The sequence below is a fragment of the Abrus precatorius genome, unplaced genomic scaffold (assembly GCF_003935025.1).
Source record: "Abrus precatorius isolate BTA unplaced genomic scaffold, Abrus_2018 Scaffold10, whole genome shotgun sequence".
Lineage (NCBI taxonomy): Eukaryota > Viridiplantae > Streptophyta > Magnoliopsida > Fabales > Fabaceae > Abrus > Abrus precatorius.
This window is the reverse complement of record NW_020874292.1, coordinates 30,515,479-30,531,267: the sequence shown is the minus strand read 5'-3', so window position 1 is coordinate 30,531,267 and position 15,789 is coordinate 30,515,479. Positions and strand designations below refer to the sequence as shown.

General features: G+C 31.0%; 3 protein-coding genes across 5 annotated transcripts; 1 reads left to right on the top strand and 2 right to left on the bottom strand.

The window, feature by feature from the left end:
• Positions 1–4,924: 4,924 nt before the first annotated feature.
• Positions 4,925–7,024, bottom strand: LOC113852460. The gene is made up of 3 exons (XM_027482740.1): positions 6,657–7,024; positions 6,202–6,452; positions 4,925–5,484 (listed from the first exon to the last, which is right to left on the bottom strand). Exons 1-3 carry the CDS (start codon positions 6,813–6,815, stop codon positions 5,094–5,096), a joined length of 801 nt encoding a protein of 266 aa, XP_027338541.1. The 5' UTR covers positions 6,816–7,024; the 3' UTR covers positions 4,925–5,093.
• A 2,695-nt stretch (positions 7,025–9,719) lies between these two features.
• Positions 9,720–10,236, top strand: LOC113853210. The gene has a single exon (XM_027483708.1). The coding sequence runs from the start codon at positions 9,802–9,804 to the stop codon at positions 10,042–10,044; it is 243 nt and encodes an 80-aa protein (XP_027339509.1). The 5' UTR covers positions 9,720–9,801; the 3' UTR covers positions 10,045–10,236.
• Positions 10,237–11,088: 852 nt separating this feature from the next.
• On the bottom strand, positions 11,089–15,184 carry LOC113874737 (protein FAR1-RELATED SEQUENCE 11-like). Of its 3 annotated transcripts, none has more exons than XM_027512954.1 (5): positions 15,054–15,184; positions 14,699–14,890; positions 13,247–14,261; positions 12,222–12,665; positions 11,089–12,138 (listed from the first exon to the last, which is right to left on the bottom strand). In XM_027512954.1, the coding sequence occupies exons 3-5, from the start codon at positions 14,213–14,215 to the stop codon at positions 11,275–11,277; spliced, it is 2,277 nt and encodes a 758-aa protein (XP_027368755.1). In that variant the 5' UTR covers positions 14,216–14,261; positions 14,699–14,890; positions 15,054–15,184; the 3' UTR covers positions 11,089–11,274. The 3 variants fall into 3 exon arrangements, with proteins under 3 accessions (XP_027368755.1, XP_027368767.1, XP_027368760.1); XM_027512966.1 differs by having other exon boundaries at positions 14,831–14,890; XM_027512959.1 differs by lacking the exon at positions 14,699–14,890.
• Positions 15,185–15,789: the final 605 nt, after the last annotated feature.

Sequence of the window (15,789 nt, the reverse complement as noted above, 5' to 3'; positions counted from 1 at the left end):
TATCTTTTCTATATTTGATCATTTGTATAAAAATAAATAATGCCATGAAATTTGAACTTTGATTTCGAGCAGTGGTGTATTTTTTTAATTTGAACACTGCAAATTTTGACGTGAAATATAGCCAGCAGTTCAAATTTACTTTAAGTAAAAAAAATTATTTAAGTGAATTAAATAAAATAAAAGTGATTTTTTTCTTAAAGCTAAAATAATTTACTTCAGTAAATTTTATAAAAAATAAATTTTTTTAAACTGAAATTATTTTTTTAAATATATTAAAAAAATTATCAATATTTACTTAATAATCAAAGACTTTTACATATATTATTGCATTAAATATTTTAAATATATTATTTAATAAGTCACTTATATTAAGTATTGATAAAGTATAATAATTTTAAATTTAATTAAATTATTAAAAATAATAATATTATAAAAACGATAATTTTATAGTATAATAATCTTTACTTATGATTTGAAGATATAATAAAACTAACGAAATATTGATAAACTTATTTGTTTACGAGATATTGTAGTTTCTATTACTTTTCATTTTCTAAGAAAATATTTAAAATTTTTTGTAATTTTAGATTAAACAAATATTTTAACTTAAAATAAAAATTACTTTTTTTTCTAAATTCATTTAAATAAAAAAAAATTTGTTTAAACAAATTTTCTTTGTTAAATTCACTTAAACTTTGTTTTTTGATTAAAATGAATTTGAATTGTAGACTACAAATATAATTTAGAGTTATCATTACTTTCCTTTTTCCTAAGTATTATTACCAAAAGATTGGTGGGGATATTGCGTAGGGGAACATGCTCGATAAGTCTACCTCTTTTTATACTTATACTTAAAGATTCGTTTTATTTGTTACAATACTTTTTTAAAAAGTAATAATCGTCATCATTTCAGAAAAAGAAAAAATAGAATAATTTTTCTTTTTTCAATTTTAAACTCTTTTCGATGACATTATTTATACTCTTTATTTATTTGTGTATTTAATCCGATTAAACCATCGATCGCAAATGGCCCTAATACAATACTCAAGGCAAAATCCAAACTGTGGCCCATGACTAATATTGGCAATGGGTAGGTTAAGGACAAACTTTGTCTTGAAAACACAAACAAAAACTCATCCCTCCTCAAATTTGAACATATTTTGACATTTTAAAATTGATTCTTATAATTAATCTCAATCTTATATATATATATAAAACAAGGTGGATTCAAGGGTGGGACAGATGTTAGAACACTCGAATTTGAACATGTATTTCTTTTCTTAAACAAGAAAAATTCAAACTCAAATTTAGACTACAAAGCAATCTTTTTGGATCAAACTTAGGTTAAATGAGTCTCTATCAGATCAAATCCCGTTATGATCATTCTTATCAAGAAGAAATGTTCATCTAAAAGTAAATTAATCACCTTGTCCATATATTAATATACCCTTAACTTATATCAAAATTATACCTAAACCTAACAACCTCTACATGAGCATGATCTTTGCTAACTTAATATCTCACAAGTTCTTTTTTAATCCCATGACACCACAAAATGACATGACATCACATGAATGAAGTTCTCACCTAATCAATCTATACCTACGCCTATAAAAGGAAGATATCAATTCCTTCAAATTATGCATTTTCACTTTTACCATATTCTACCAAAATTTTTACTCACTTGGGTGAATATTTTTTGCAAGAACACTCATACTCCATTGCAAGTTACAACCTTGTAATTATATAAACTATCATAAGCCACCATCTCAAAATAATACTATTATTGCCTCAAAATGATATTCAAACTCAAAGTTAATTATAAATATTCTATTAACTTTCAATTATATTAGCATAATTTCAAATTCAATCAATATTTAATAATTTATCCACAATACTGAATCACTAGGTAACATCTCTTTTATATATGCCTTTCAATATTTTATTTGAATATTATAAAGCACATGCAACACACTCAATATTTGTACGGTTAAAACAATTATTTAAACGAAGCAGAAAGAAAGAAACTTGTATGGTGAATTATGCTAGGATTACACATCATGTATTATGTTTGTTTTATCATTTGGAGGCCATCCAACATATGTAATGGAAGGAAGTACACATGAAGAACAACACCGTGTTTGATAGTTAATGCACAACTTAAGCAATTTGATGCTTTAACAAATAATTTGCATGATTATTCATTTTTTTTCTCTTTTTTCCATTCAAATGATGAATTATTTGGTTATTTAGACTGATAATCGATTATTGAAACCTTTGAGAATAATTTAGAACTCTCTGTAATCAATTATACAATATCAGTAATTGATTATCAAACTATTTAGTAAGGTGAAAATTGAACCATAAAATAATTAATTGTTAAACTCAAATAGGCCGTAGTCATTTCACCAAATATATCTCTAGATAATCGATTATTACCCATGATTATCAACTATCATATAAAAAGTAAAATAAAATATGAACTTTTGGACAGGGCCTCAAATAATTAATTATTAGATTAGATTAGATAGAAATATAAAACTGCGAAGCATCATGTTCTTAGCTTTTTTGACCAATATAATCTAATATTTGTTTTATAAGGCAATACAGGGATTTTAACGTTGCATCCTTTTGATAACTTTAAACCTTAAATCCTTATACATATTGTGTAAGAATAAATTCAAAAGGTAGTTTTGTCTTTTGTAAGAAAGAATATCCTTTATATTTATTATCAGTCCATATATCATCTTTATTCGTATGCTTCTTTTGCTTTGTTTGAATATGTGAAAGAAATAGAGATTTAAATTTTTATAAAAAAAAAGAAAAATGAAAAATGGAGTTTTCCTTCGTTTGTTTGGTTAAAATAATGAAATTATTTCAAATGATATTTGAATTCTATAAGAAAATAAATTAAACCAAAATCAGGAACAATTTTTTCATCAAAGTGCGTTTTCCTTTTTTTTGTTGTTTTTCCAAATGAGAGAAAAAAAAAACCATTAGGAAGTATATTATGTTTCTTTTTTTTCTTTTATTGGCTTTGTCTCTAATCAAATTCATGCTATATAATAGTTGTAAAGGAATATTGTGTCAAAAATATAAAAATTAATTATATTAAATAAAAATAATTAATTATATAGGTCATATTATTCTTCTCGTAAATAATCTTTTGTTACTATTTTAATTAATATATTTTTATCTTTTGTTTAATTTTTTATTTCTTTCTTATTGTAAATCATTTTTTCTAACGTATTTAACATTTAAGATCATTCCAATAGTTTAAAAAACATTTAAGAATGTTGACACATCACATAACATTCTTATTCATTATATCAAACATTTATTTGGCTAACATCTTGTCCTTCAAACAACTAACAGTAGCATCTCACTGAAACAACTATTGACAACAACTTAAAATTTAAAGTGACTAAGCACATAATTACTTCATAATTAACTCATAATCATGAAGCCTTTTATTATCCAATAGGATGATTGTTCATTAGCCAGGGATCTTTGAGAAACTTCAACATGCAAACCACAGAACAATTTTTTTTTTAATTCTTCAAATTAAAATGAGAATTGACTTGGTCAATTCTTGTAGCTTTTATCTTGCCTAAACTCTTCATAGTTACCCAATAAAAGCAAATTAAGAGACAACGATAGTTTTTGCAGGCTTATGTATTAAGTAGCTCGTGTTTAATGCCAAACTTCATCAAATTTCATATTCTCTTATTAAGCTTTGATGAATCTGCGCATTAGCCAAGTAAGCATGCATTGTTATGAATATCAAATTCTTTAGACTTATGCTTAAAGAAATGCTAAGTTGATAACTCTAGGCTAACTCTCATTGATGGTGCCCCTATACCATAGGTAGGATCATCATCTTAAAAAATTTATAAAACAATTATGTAGTAATACTATATGGCAACTGATGCAACATATTAAAACACTAAAAATAAGAAAGTAAATAAAGTGTTACAAAATGAATGAATGAACAGTAGAGGTTTCAGTAAGAACAATAAATTAGAAAGGTATTAACAAAAATATATGTATACTTTATCATTTCTGTTGAAAGTAGTTTATATTTATTGAACATGACAAACAAATCAAGATACAAAGCTTAAACTAAATTTTTATAGATCACATAATGAGAATTCATATTATTTTTAATGCATGAGAGCTTGAAAAGTACTGTTATCAACGTAAATATGATAAATTTAATTTAATTTGTTTACAGTCTTCAAAATTTTGAACAAAAAATATTTTATATTAGAATTTTAATTTATCATCTCTAATTTAACTTTTTAAATTTGATAAATTTAAAATTGAAATAAAAAAAATTTGTTTTTACCTCTTTTGGAGACACTTTCAAGTGTCCTCTTATAACTGAGATGTATTTTTTATATTCGTGTATAGGTAAAAAATTGAATGAAAGATAAAAACAAATATGATATTTTATATAATATTAATTTTTAATAATTTCATTAATATGATAGAATTCAAATAGAAAAATTATACAGTATCTTCTTTATGGAAGATTATTTAACCAGTAGCTACTGCGTTCCCTAAGCATTAACCCAAAAAGACTGCAATCGTGCTTAAAATAAGCAAGAGCACTGTATTAACCTTCCTAGTCCTCCTAAGTAATAGTCACAAGGTTAAAAAGTAATACTCTGTTGTTAGTAGTTATTATTATTATTGCATGTCACTTTTTATTTAGAAAAAATGGAAGAAAAGTATGAAATGGAGTAAAGTAATTTGATTCTTTAAAAAGATAAAATTTAAGTATCGAATTTTTATTATACAAATTAGATAGATAAAATTCTAATTTGACAATATTAACCTAAAACACTGTACCTCGTTTTTGTACTTAAAATACTCTGCCAACAATACTGTCAACAAGGTCGAAGTTAGAAGTACCTAGCCAATCATATGGATAAGCTTTTTCATTTTCTTTGGTGACACATATTGATTAGTTATATACACAATCAAATAAATTTCAACCCTTTAGTGGTGTAAAACTATAAAAACGTTTCTCCTCACTCCACTTTCCCAATGGCTTTTAAGCAAAGACGCAAAATAAAGTTTTTCTTGATTTATACAAGGTTATAGCTTTTGATGAATGGAGTTGGAAATACAGATAATAGAAGCTCATTTTGACTCTCTCTGGTTGAGGGGTTCTCCCTTGCAACAGTTGAGATATGTTGTGGTTGAGGTGATCTTGGTGGAGAAGCATACAAGGCAGAGGCTTCAAGAACCTCTCTTCTAACATTTGCTAATTGCTCTGACACTCTTTGAGCTCGTAGTGCTGTTAGGTATAAACCAGCAGCAAGAAAAACTGTGGTTAAAGCAAACACCCCAGCAGCAGAAAACAACCCTTCTCTGATGCTATAGCAACCTGTTCTAGGCTTTGACCAATTCTTCAGATGGCCTGATTCTACACTAAGTGCTGCCAGTAACAAAATCTCCGCAACTGCAAAACATATCCTACAACACACAACAAGTCTTACTTGGATATTCATGCTTATTTTCATAAGCAGGTGATGATTGAATTTTGACAATGAATTGGAATTGGAAGCAATACAAGAGGAGTAGTTTGGATTTTGGAAACTGGTGATTTTTCTTTTGTTCTGGAAATATGGGAGTTTGGGTTATAGTATTTGAACATATAGAGATGTATTATTTTTAAACAAGGGTATTAGAATCAGAATTATCGGTTTGTTGTTAAGAGGACTGCTATTATTCCAGATGATTAATATAAGCAGGAGTCTAAATCAGGATTTTCCTATTTTAAATTAAAAATATTTTAGCTTCAAAGTTAATGCTCCTTTCCTAATAATATAAGTTTGAAGAATGTTCCTATTAAGAAGATTTATGTATGAAATTAATAGTTCAAATAATTGTCCAATGATGGGACCATGGAATCAACCTATGTTTGTTCTTCTCTTTGATCCTCTTTCCTCCAGAATCCCCTTTTTTCCCTCCCTTTCTTCTTCTCTATCTCAATTATTTCTATCTAATATTAAATCAATTTGGTCCACTGCACTATTGAACATTGTTGTTGAGGGTGAATCGTCACAGCACATAATTGGTTGGATTGGAACAACTACTAGCCAAAACTTTCAATTCTAATTTGGAAAAACATTCTGAAATTAACAGGCAAACATGGAGAGAAAAGGAGAACAAAAAATGTCTTTTTCTTACCAAGTTGCAATGAAGAAAAACCCTGCCTGCCATGTTAAGGACTTGGCAGAAGGAGAATCAGGATCCCAGCTAAGCAAAGAAGGTGATGATTTACTCACTGCTATCAGCATGTAAGTATGTTCCATGATCATGGCAAATGCTAGTCCAACAAAAGCAGAAGCAGCACATAGCAATGGCACTTTTCCACTCCCACTGTAAACACATTCTGATTTTATTCCTTTGTCTTTTCCACCTGTGTCCATCCATGTCACCTGCCAATGCCATATCACCCACCAGATTATTAGCATGTTTGGATTAGCGTTAAATACACTTAAACATAGATCTATTCCAACATTATACGTTAAAGCTTTCACGCTGAAACGTGGTTTAACTTAAGGGTATATAAAACATCACGAGAACTTCATTTTTCTCCTACATGAATGGGATTGTAATCTGTAAACATATGAAACATGTACCTCAGAACGTGTGGCTTCTGCTATGAGACATAAGATGAAGCATAAGAGGCCTATTAAGATAGTAAGAACCATAAGGAATGCACCTGTTTTGCTACTCAAATCTGTTTTACTTCGGCTTGGTTCGAGATCTGCATGTGTCACTGCCATTCTCTGTGGCATGTTTTTTTTTTTTTCCCTCTTTTTTTGAGCTCAAGAGAGATACAATTGTTAAGGGAGAACAAGAGAGGAAATGGAATTTTTAAGTTCTGAAGGGAAGAATTGGGAAAAGGAAGGAAGAGTTTTCAGAATTGCTTGGAGCAAAGGTTGCTTAAAGGCCAAAGATTCTCACTGTGTGGGATTTAATACTAAGTAGTCCCACAAAGGCAATTGTTAATTAGCACCGTAGGTTTTTGTTTGAAGTGTATTGGATGATGAAGACTAAGCTAGTGCTCATGAGTCATCACACAGCAAACACGTGTACATTATGTTCATTCACTCCCAAAGTGCATCCTACCTTTCAGTTAATTCAGTTTTTATTTTTTCAAATATTAGCAAAAAAGTTGTATAGTTCTTGCATAATGTACTACTATATATATTATATGCATGTGGGGTTGAACTTGAATTTGCCCTTAAACTTATGTCAAAGAAGGGACCCCTTTAGTGGCTACATAGGAAAAATGAAAAAAAAAAAAAAAACTTCAATTATGCTCATATGATTATATCCATTTGTGATGATAATAATTTCTTTCAAAAGAAAGGAGAAAATAAAGTTGACCCTTTAATGGTGAAGTAGAAAATGCTTGGTGAACAAGTCTTTCTAAGAGAGAGCCACGGAAAAAGAAAAGGAATCAAAAAGTGTTAATTAGAAAGGGAATGAATTCTCTGCTTCTGACTTGGGGCAAAGCATTGTAAGATGAACGGTTGTTATTCTTCTCTAGAGCTTAATATTCTTGGTTGAAGTCTTTTAAAGGTTAAGTGCTTAGCATAACAACAAAGTTCCAAAAAGTGCTATTCTGAGGTGGAAAACGTACACGAGAGACTGAGAGGGACAAAAATAGCCACCAATAGACACCACCAAATGAGTGAAATGGACAAATGGAAGCATGATGTCGGTCTTAACGATGGTGCTCTTGTTGGTTTGTCTTTCCAAATAGAAAATATATATATATGTTTTCATTTTTTAATCCTTATGTTTTGCATGCTAGACTTTTATATTTTATATGTTTAATCATTAACTCTTTTAAAACATTTTATTCATTTTTTAATGGCAAAAGTAAGTTTACAAATCATACAACTACTTGGTGCTTACCTAATCAGCTTTTCTATTTCAATCAATATAATATTCTTCCCTTTTAATTTGTCCAAGATTTAAAAAAAAAGAAGGAAAAAGACTCATCAAAAGGTAATAAACTAATCTAAAACAAGATTATACAATTTAAATTTATTTTAAACAATTTTGAATAAAATCGTGAGATCCAACCTAATAATTATTCTCCACAAGAATTTTTAAAATGCATTTCATAGTTGTCCCAACATTTTTGTACTGGGCATTTCCAAACCTTATCTTTAATGGCCAAAATGCAATCTGTGTCATGACACTTTGTCTAAATATACCAAACAAATAGCCTTTGGTAACACTCGTTGGTTTCATTCTATCAAATTTTACGACTCTTTCTTTCTAAATTAAAAATTAGTTATCTAACTGAAATTATTGAACCCAATCATGGTGGTTGTACGTACCAAACCTCTTATCTCTGTTTTAGATAAGGCTTTTCTAAAGTGATTATTTTATAAAATAAGAAAGTAAAACATTATGTTTTACAAATTTAAATTAAAATATATGGTGATTTTAATAATATCACTTTTATAAAATGAGATGCTGGGAGATGGCAGATGCTGGTGAGAATCAGGTAGAGACATTTTGTGATATGTGTTTGGATTACTAAAACGTAGATTCATTTTAATACAAGTTATATATAGGAAAGTAGAATCTATGAGAGAATGTCAAGCTTGGAGTGTCATATTTAGAGAACACTCGGAAAGATTAACCCCTATTTATATACTAGGATTACTAATTAATGAAAATCACAAGCATAGTTGGGTAGTTTTTAAAGTGCAAGATGTATTTTAAGAGCTAAAATATGAAACGATAATCATTGACCAGAAAATCAATGATTAAACTTTTTATAACTTTGTAATTTATTATATATGTACTTGTTTTTTAATCTGCATATAAATACTTGTAGTTTATTATGATTTTATTTGTCAATTATTCTTCTGCGCACCTTACAAAATTTAAAGTACAATCTATACTTTAGTGGAACTAAGTACGTACTTTTTAACGTAACCCATGGATAAATTTTGTGGCAAAACACTCAAGGTCAAAAGCACCCGAATTCTGTAATTAACTTCAAAATTTAAATATATATTTTATTATCATCATTATTTAATGAAAATAACAAAGCATTTACTTTCGGACAATTCTTATCATTTTATTTAGTAAAAAATATCATAACAAAGCATTTTATTATTTATTAAAAGTTACAAAAGTATATCAATTTTATTTTTAATAGAATAATTTTCACTTATTTATATATTTATTTTTATTAAAATTTAAGTCAATAAATGAGAGTATATTAGAGAGTGGATTTTTAATACTCCTCTCTATTTGTATAAAGCAGCCTTAATTTGACACTTGAGATTGCGACCATTATGATGATTAGTCCTTTTATTCTTGCTACCATAAAGTGCAAGATTAAAGGATCTGAGTGTAAGCTGTAACCAAACAAGAAAAAAGATCTCTAAAAGCATCTTCTATATATGTGTAGTCTATACAGCAAAAGGCTTGTTTCATAAATGACCGCATAGCCAATGCCACGTCCAATTATTGAACTTAGTTTCTTCACACACAAGACAGCACAAACTTGTTTATTCCACGAGTCATGAACTTTTGCAAGTGATTCTTTGTGCACCCCATTAACCTTGCTACCATCCAACACATATTCTCTTGCGTGTGATGCATGATAAGTGGAAAGTGCTTATGAAGACCACCTTAAAATGTGACCCCTACTACCATGTTTTAATCATCCTTCTTCGATATCTATCTCACTATCCTAGCTAGCTACCCTTCTTGATCATCTTAATTTGATGTTCAAATTTCAATATCATGGCTTCAGAGAAGGCCTCTTCTAAGGAACTTGACACCAATAGCAACCAAGGAATCATTTCAGAAGAAATTCCTACCACAAATGGCACAACCAAATCCAATATGGGGAAAGAATTAGCAAGGAGAGCTCTCTTGAGGTCTCATCTACGCAAAAATGGGAGAAGAAAAACTGCAAATAACAGTGCCAAATCATTGCCAAGCAGGCTAAGTAAAGTTTCTCTGGGAGAAGATTCTGCAGAATAAGTCTTAGGTATGTTACTAGCTGCCAAAAATGGATAATTCCTTGCTGAAATATGAGATAAGTATCCAACATGCTACCTTATGATGGCATGGAATGTAAATATACAAGTTCTAGATATGTTTGTAGCAATAATAATCAGAATTCATTTGAAAACAAATTGAGTGGCAGTGAGACTCTCGGATATGTACAAATGATCAGCAAATTTTGTAAAATAGTTAATAATATATTACTACTACTGATCATTTACTGGATGAATAATGAATTCGTTACTAGTGTTCTATGAGAATGTGTATTCTTTTACAGGACCGAGCTACACAATTTGTTAGGGACTCCAAAAAGAAAAATATTATTTGTTGGGGGCCAAATTTAAATTATATTTTTTAAAAATTACACAATCAAGTTTTTTTTTTTAATAAAGAAACACTCAAGACACCCCTTCAACTTGTACTTCTATTTCTTTTTTCAATTCCGACTTTTAAAATATTGATTCAAGTGTGCCAAACGTATCTTAATGATTTTGTGGCCTGGTCATACATCAGTTCTGGTTTCATCCATATGTTGTGTTTTTTCTTGGTGCTTATAAAAATATAGGATGAAAGTGATCCCAAATATTTAATCTTAAACAAATAATAAAAATTAAGTTTAAGTAAAATTCTTTCTGTTATCAATTATATAAAATTGAATGGTCAAATCCTCTCATCTTTATGACCGAGTTCCCTCCCTCTTACATAAATGTGTCTTTGATATCTACCCCTCTACTTGACATGGCATCGGTAAACAAAAGGCGCGATTAAGTTCAAGAAAGACTCCAATTGTCATAAATGAGCACAGAAATTTTGTTACAGCCCTAGTTATCGATCCTTCATATGTTTAAAACATACATATTCGTCTTGTACCACATCAACAACTACAACTTTTAATGTACCAATCATTATGATTGCAGGCAGAAACTCCAAAAAGAAATCAACTTCACATGCACAAAAAAGTTCAATAAAAATAATTATTTATGTGGTTAAATCAAAATTCTCAATGATCATAAAAGTGATGCAAATAGGAGTGAAACCTTTGCTCATGTAAAGAGGGAAAGACAACGTGTGAATTACTGAATTGGGCAAAGGAAAAAATAAAAAATGTGCATTACAACATGCATCTGAAATTGTAAAAAAAATGCATTTATGTACCCCCAAGAAAAAATGCATTTACTTTGTACGTCCGTACTACTTCCACTCACTCTATAAGTACCCTAATGCATCTCCACTCATATTGTCACCTGCCATTATTGAGCAATCAGAAGCATCATGTCCATATTGCGTACACAATGGTGCTGAGAATTGCCTACGCTTCCTAGTGAGATCAATTCCATCTCTCACCCTTCTCTCCTTTAGTTTTCCTAAACTGATAGAATCATGGGGATTTGCAATTGTAAAGCCATGAATCATTCCGTCAGTATCTTCTACCTCTGGCAGGATCAATGAATCTGATGGATAACTATATGCAATGTCATTTACCCCATGTGTGGACCTAGGAAGGGTTTTGATACGTGATAGCGCCAAGGAAATTTGCTCGCAAGCGACATCAAGGCGTTCCTCAGTTTCAATGGACTCCATTATAAGTGTAGAAACCATGGATTCCAAAAATTGTATCCTTTCAGGCTGATCCCTGCTAGTTGTACCTCTGAAGTGATTAACAGAAAATGAATTGATGCCTCGCCAACGGGCTGGTAAATATTGATCAGGAATGTGAAAACAGTTATTAGTTGACAAGACGCGTAGCACATGTCTACATAAGATGCCAGAAAACTCAAATAGATGACAGCTGCAGCTAATGTGCTCTTGACAAGGAACCCACAATACTTTGCACCCTCCGTCTGTCTGAGAGTGGTGTCTAACTTGGAAACAACCTTCATCGACCAGAAAGGATGCGTATTGTGGTGCCAAAACTAGCTCTTCCTGGAGTTTACTTAAGGCATAAGGAGTGAGTACAGTGGCAGCATGGGATTCAATAGGTGAACCTGTTTTGAGGCACACTTTCTGCAGTTTCCTTTGCATCTTTTGCTTTGCTCCAGCACGGTCATTAAAATCAACAACATCAGCCACCTGTAAAAGATGATATTTAAATATGACATAGCATATTAATTAATAGAAAAAAAAAAAAAGGAAACAAATTGTATATCACAGACTTGTTCCACAAAACGATCTAGTTGAGATTGAGCACTCAAGAACCGTTGGATGAAAACATTAATGGACTCGGATTGACATGTACTGGTCAATCCTGCAAAGAAGTAACGCCTCAAGAATGGTAAAGACCAAAATGTCTTTAATGAATATAGACTAATAATATGTTTATTTGCATGGAGTCCGTATTTATCAACCATTTGCCTCCATCCTTCTTCAAAATCTTCCACCAGTTCCAAATTGTAGAGCCGATGAAACTCAGCTTTCCACTCATCATATTGCGATCCAAGAAGTAAAGAAAACCAGTCAGAGAACTTGGAAAGAATATGCCATACACAAAAGCCATGTTTAGTTTCAGGCATTTCAACAGCTATAGCCTCTTTAAGCCACATGTTATGATCAGTTAATATTGTTTGTGGAGCCTTTCCTTTCATGAAACCCAAGAAAGCCTGCATAAACGTCAATTAAATTGAAATCAAAAACTCAAAATGAATCGGATCTCGTAAATATCATGTAAAGGAAAATTGCTGAATAAAAATGCTCACAAATGCATCGCTCAATGGATTGTATGTGGTCATTATTACTATTCTATCAAGGAAAAAACTCAAATACCTAAGTCAGGGATCACACATTGAAAAGAACAACTACATACCAATTTTTGCTGCTTTAATATTCAGAACAGGATTCGTTAGAGCACATGTTCAGGTTCTTACATTGAAAATCCAAACAGCATTTAATGCTTTCTTCTTTAAGTAATTAGGATAATTTAGGGATGAGAATAGATGCTATTTATAATCCCTAACTTATGCCCTAAGGGCACATGTCACCAAAACCTAATATTCATTATATGCACTCCCTGAAAAAGTAATGGATATTTGTATAATAAGAAAAATACCATCAGATTTTATTTTGCAAAACTTCATCAAAAGCTAGCATGATTTGTTTGGCATAGCAATGTAAGCTTACAATAGATAGCAGGCAATCAAGAAATCAATTACAAATTCTCAAGTTGAAGTCATAAGGTTTTTACCTTTAGGGCCCATGAAAAAGACTGCATGTTTTCATCCCTTAGAAGAGCACAACTAAAGAAACAAGTCATTCCATTATTGTCCACGCCAAGCCAAATTCCTAACAGCATGTCATAAGCATCTACTCGGTAGGTTGTATCAAAAACCACAGCATCTCCAAATGCCTCGTACGACTGAATGGATGAGCTATAAGACCATGCAATATGCTCAAGCCTGTTATTGCTATCTATCTTGAATTCATACTTGAAATTATGGTTTTCATCCTTCAATCTCTTGCACATAGCAATCAAATCAATAGCATCATTATCTCTATCCACATTTCTGAAAGACTGCAACAAGTTTCTTACATCTATCTCTGTAAAAGGAAGACAACCAAGTTTGATGCCTTTCTCTAGCTCCATCAATCTTAGCATTTGCCTTACTGACATTCCAGCTTTAGCAAACATGCATATACGACTCTTGTCATCGGGCGATATAGGACAATATGAAGGAAGAAGACGCACCTCATTGGATTTTAACAACTCATGATTGTGGATGTTCCTAAAACCAGTAACACGCCATTCAGGGACATCAAAATCTGCCCTTTTCACAATACGCATGTATGCTTGGCAACCACAGCGAGACGATTTGCGGTTCCTTTGCACCTTCCCATCATCAGAAGGTTTAATCTGGGGATATCCACCTCGATGACAAGTAAAATCCCTCCTTGTAACTCCCCGGCCAACCCCATCTTTCCCTCGAGTGCGGTGTCGTCTAATAGAAAAGCCACATTGTTTAGCAAAACTGCAGTAAAATTCATAGGCAGCTTCTTGAGAAACAAATCTTTGACCAATAAAAGGAACCAGATTGACAGATGTTTGTCTTGACAAAATTGTTTCCTCTGGTGTCTCCTCAATAGTGCCAATGTCATCCTGAGACAAATCTGTGCCATTTTCAGATGATTCCAGCACCAGACTGGTTCCTTCTGACATTCTGTCCTCAGTAATAATCGCAGAACTGGTATGCAGATGTTTAAACCTGAAAGATAAGCAGATGATATGATAACAATATCAGCTTAGTATACAATCACGGAACTGACTTATCTACAAATATAGGGCATTAGCTTACTAAAATACTCAATATGTGTATGCTTATATGTTAATATCCTTCACATTTTTGCTCTGAAATCTATTAACTGATAAAGCAGATATTCTCATGGAAAATGGATCAAATACATTGTAGCGCAGATAACATTGGAGGGGACCAGTTCTGTATCTTGATAGAAACAGCACTTCTAATCAAAATGCCTTCTCAAAAATACAAAAACAGATATATTCCATTCAGTAGAAGTAAGTATGAAGCTCAATGCCAAGCCCAATCACAGTTCATACTAAAGAACTGAACTTATCTGCCAGAAGAGCTTAAAAATGATCAAATTAAGCATAATCACAACAATGAACACCCATTTAACTTGCTTTGTAAAGTAAGTCTCTCACTTTACTTCTAGTTCCCATCACACAGGTACAATTTTTCAATGTTCAAGATTCTCTCATGTGGGTTATCCCAAAATTGAAATTCTCTCAAAAATAATGAACAACATACTTAACTCTCACAGATCCCAAACCCATTTATGCAAAATCTCAATCACTTTCAACCTCATTTCATAACTGAAAAACACGCCCAAAACACAAATAAATAAATCCACAAACAAAACTAGCGATAAAATAAATTCAAAACAATAATCAAGCACAGGTGTTAAAATTAAATTAGAGAAGGTTAAATTTTTCAGATTGAAATTCAACAAGAAATTAAAATGCAAATAAAACGTACCAGGTAGGATCGTGGGGTGCGGCAAGGTTAGCTCAACGGTCAATAACAAACTGAAAATTCTAATTTTGAGAAAAAATTAAAAAAATCTAAGAAAAAGAAATGAAGATGGAAGTGGCGGGGAGGGTTGTGGAGTAAAGCGCATCCCATGGAGAACGATAACCATTCACAAGGGAGCAAATCTTATCATGCGCCGTGGATGCACAGTGTTATCGAGCGCATCGAGTGATTATTGCCCGTTGGATTTTTCAATTGCTTATTGGCCGTTAGATTAAAATCTAACGATTTACGTTTTTTTTTATTTTTCTAATTCCATTTTCGCTCTGATTTGGGCGAACGCGAAAAGGTCCGTGAATTCCATTTTCTATCAATGGGCTTTGTTTTCTTTGGTTGTAATTCGGGAAAAAGCCCGATTATGTAACCGGAAATTAGTGGTCCTTTCTTGTTTAATGGTTAGGCGATACACAGGTAGACTAAATGGGTCATTTAAAAAAAGATGTTTCTTTTTGACAAAAAACAAAATCAATCAAAAACAAAATTGTAAATACAAATTAAATTATTAGTTTTTATTATTAAAAATATGTTAACTATAAATACTAATTTGTAAATAAACATAAGTATAAGAACTGAATGTGTATTTAAACTAAAATGTGAACTTGTTTGAAAAAAAGTTATCTGAAATAAAAAAATGAAATTTAAGAAATTAAAAATTATATTTTCAAACAAATTTATAATTAGT